Source organism: Lepidothrix coronata, unplaced genomic scaffold (assembly GCF_001604755.1).
Source record: "Lepidothrix coronata isolate B3197 unplaced genomic scaffold, Lepidothrix_coronata-1.0 Scaffold345, whole genome shotgun sequence".
Lineage (NCBI taxonomy): Eukaryota > Metazoa > Chordata > Aves > Passeriformes > Pipridae > Lepidothrix > Lepidothrix coronata.
This window is the reverse complement of record NW_016690525.1, coordinates 284,836-285,777: the sequence shown is the minus strand read 5'-3', so window position 1 is coordinate 285,777 and position 942 is coordinate 284,836. Positions and strand designations below refer to the sequence as shown.

The 942-nt window shown below is 63.9% G+C and overlaps 1 protein-coding gene across 1 annotated transcript in view; it reads right to left on the bottom strand.

The window, feature by feature from the left end:
- Positions 1-942, bottom strand: part of LOC108509217 (dystonin-like) — a 37,956-nt gene that overhangs the window by 8,733 nt on the left and 28,281 nt on the right. The window contains exon 26 of the mRNA XM_017838548.1: positions 276-435. Within this exon, the coding sequence (XP_017694037.1) occupies positions 276-435 (160 nt within the window). The remainder of the gene's footprint in view (positions 1-275; positions 436-942) is intronic.

The following is a 942-nucleotide window of genomic DNA, read 5'->3' as shown; positions in this document are numbered from 1 at the left end:
AGCAGGAACAGAACTCCCGTGTACCCCAAACCCTCCCAGCAGCAGGAACAGAGCTCCTGTGTACCCCAAATCCTCCCAGCAGTGGGGTACACAGGGCCCCCCAGCGATGCCCCCAGGATGGGGAGCACAAGCTGGGGCCAAACAGGGACTGCTCCGGGTGAGCAAAGGCCTGTCCTGGGCCTGGTCCGGTCCCGTCCCAGATGGAGGGTGGGCACGGCAGGAGCAGAGCCCAGGGCTCCCTGAGGGCTGACACCAGGCAGGGCCCTCCCACCCACCTTGTGCTTGTCCACGAGGTCCCCGACCAGGTCCCGGTCCCCTCCGACGGGCACGTCCTCGCTGAGCTGCGGCTCGGCGCGGTACAGCCAGTCCATGAGGGCCTGCAGCGCGTCCGTGAACTTGCCCGAGAAGAGCAGGTTCTCCTCCAGCTTGTGCTGCCTGCCGGGGGGCACAGGGGATGTCACAGCGCCCGGGTGCTGGGGTCACCCACAGAGCCGGGTACGGCCACCCCACAGAGCTGGCACTGCCATTATGGACAGGGACAGGTCCTGGCAGTGCCATTATGGACAGGGACAGGCCCTGGCAGTGCCATTATGGACATGGACAGGCCCTGGCAGTGCCGTTATGGACAGGGACAGGTCCTGGCGGTGCCATTATGGACAGGGACAGGCCCTGGCAGTGCCATTATGGACAGGGACAGGCCCTGGCAGTGCCATTATGGACGGGGAACGGTCCTGGCAGTGCCATTATGGACAGGGAACAGTCCTGGCAGTGCTGTTATGGACAGGGACAGGTCCTGGCAGTGCTGTTATGGACAGGGACAGGTCCTGGCAGTGCCATTATGGACAGGGAACAGTCCTGGCAGTGCTGTTATGGACAGGGACAGGTCCTGGCAGTGCCATTATGGACAGGGAACGGTCCTGGCAGTGCCATTATGGACAGGGA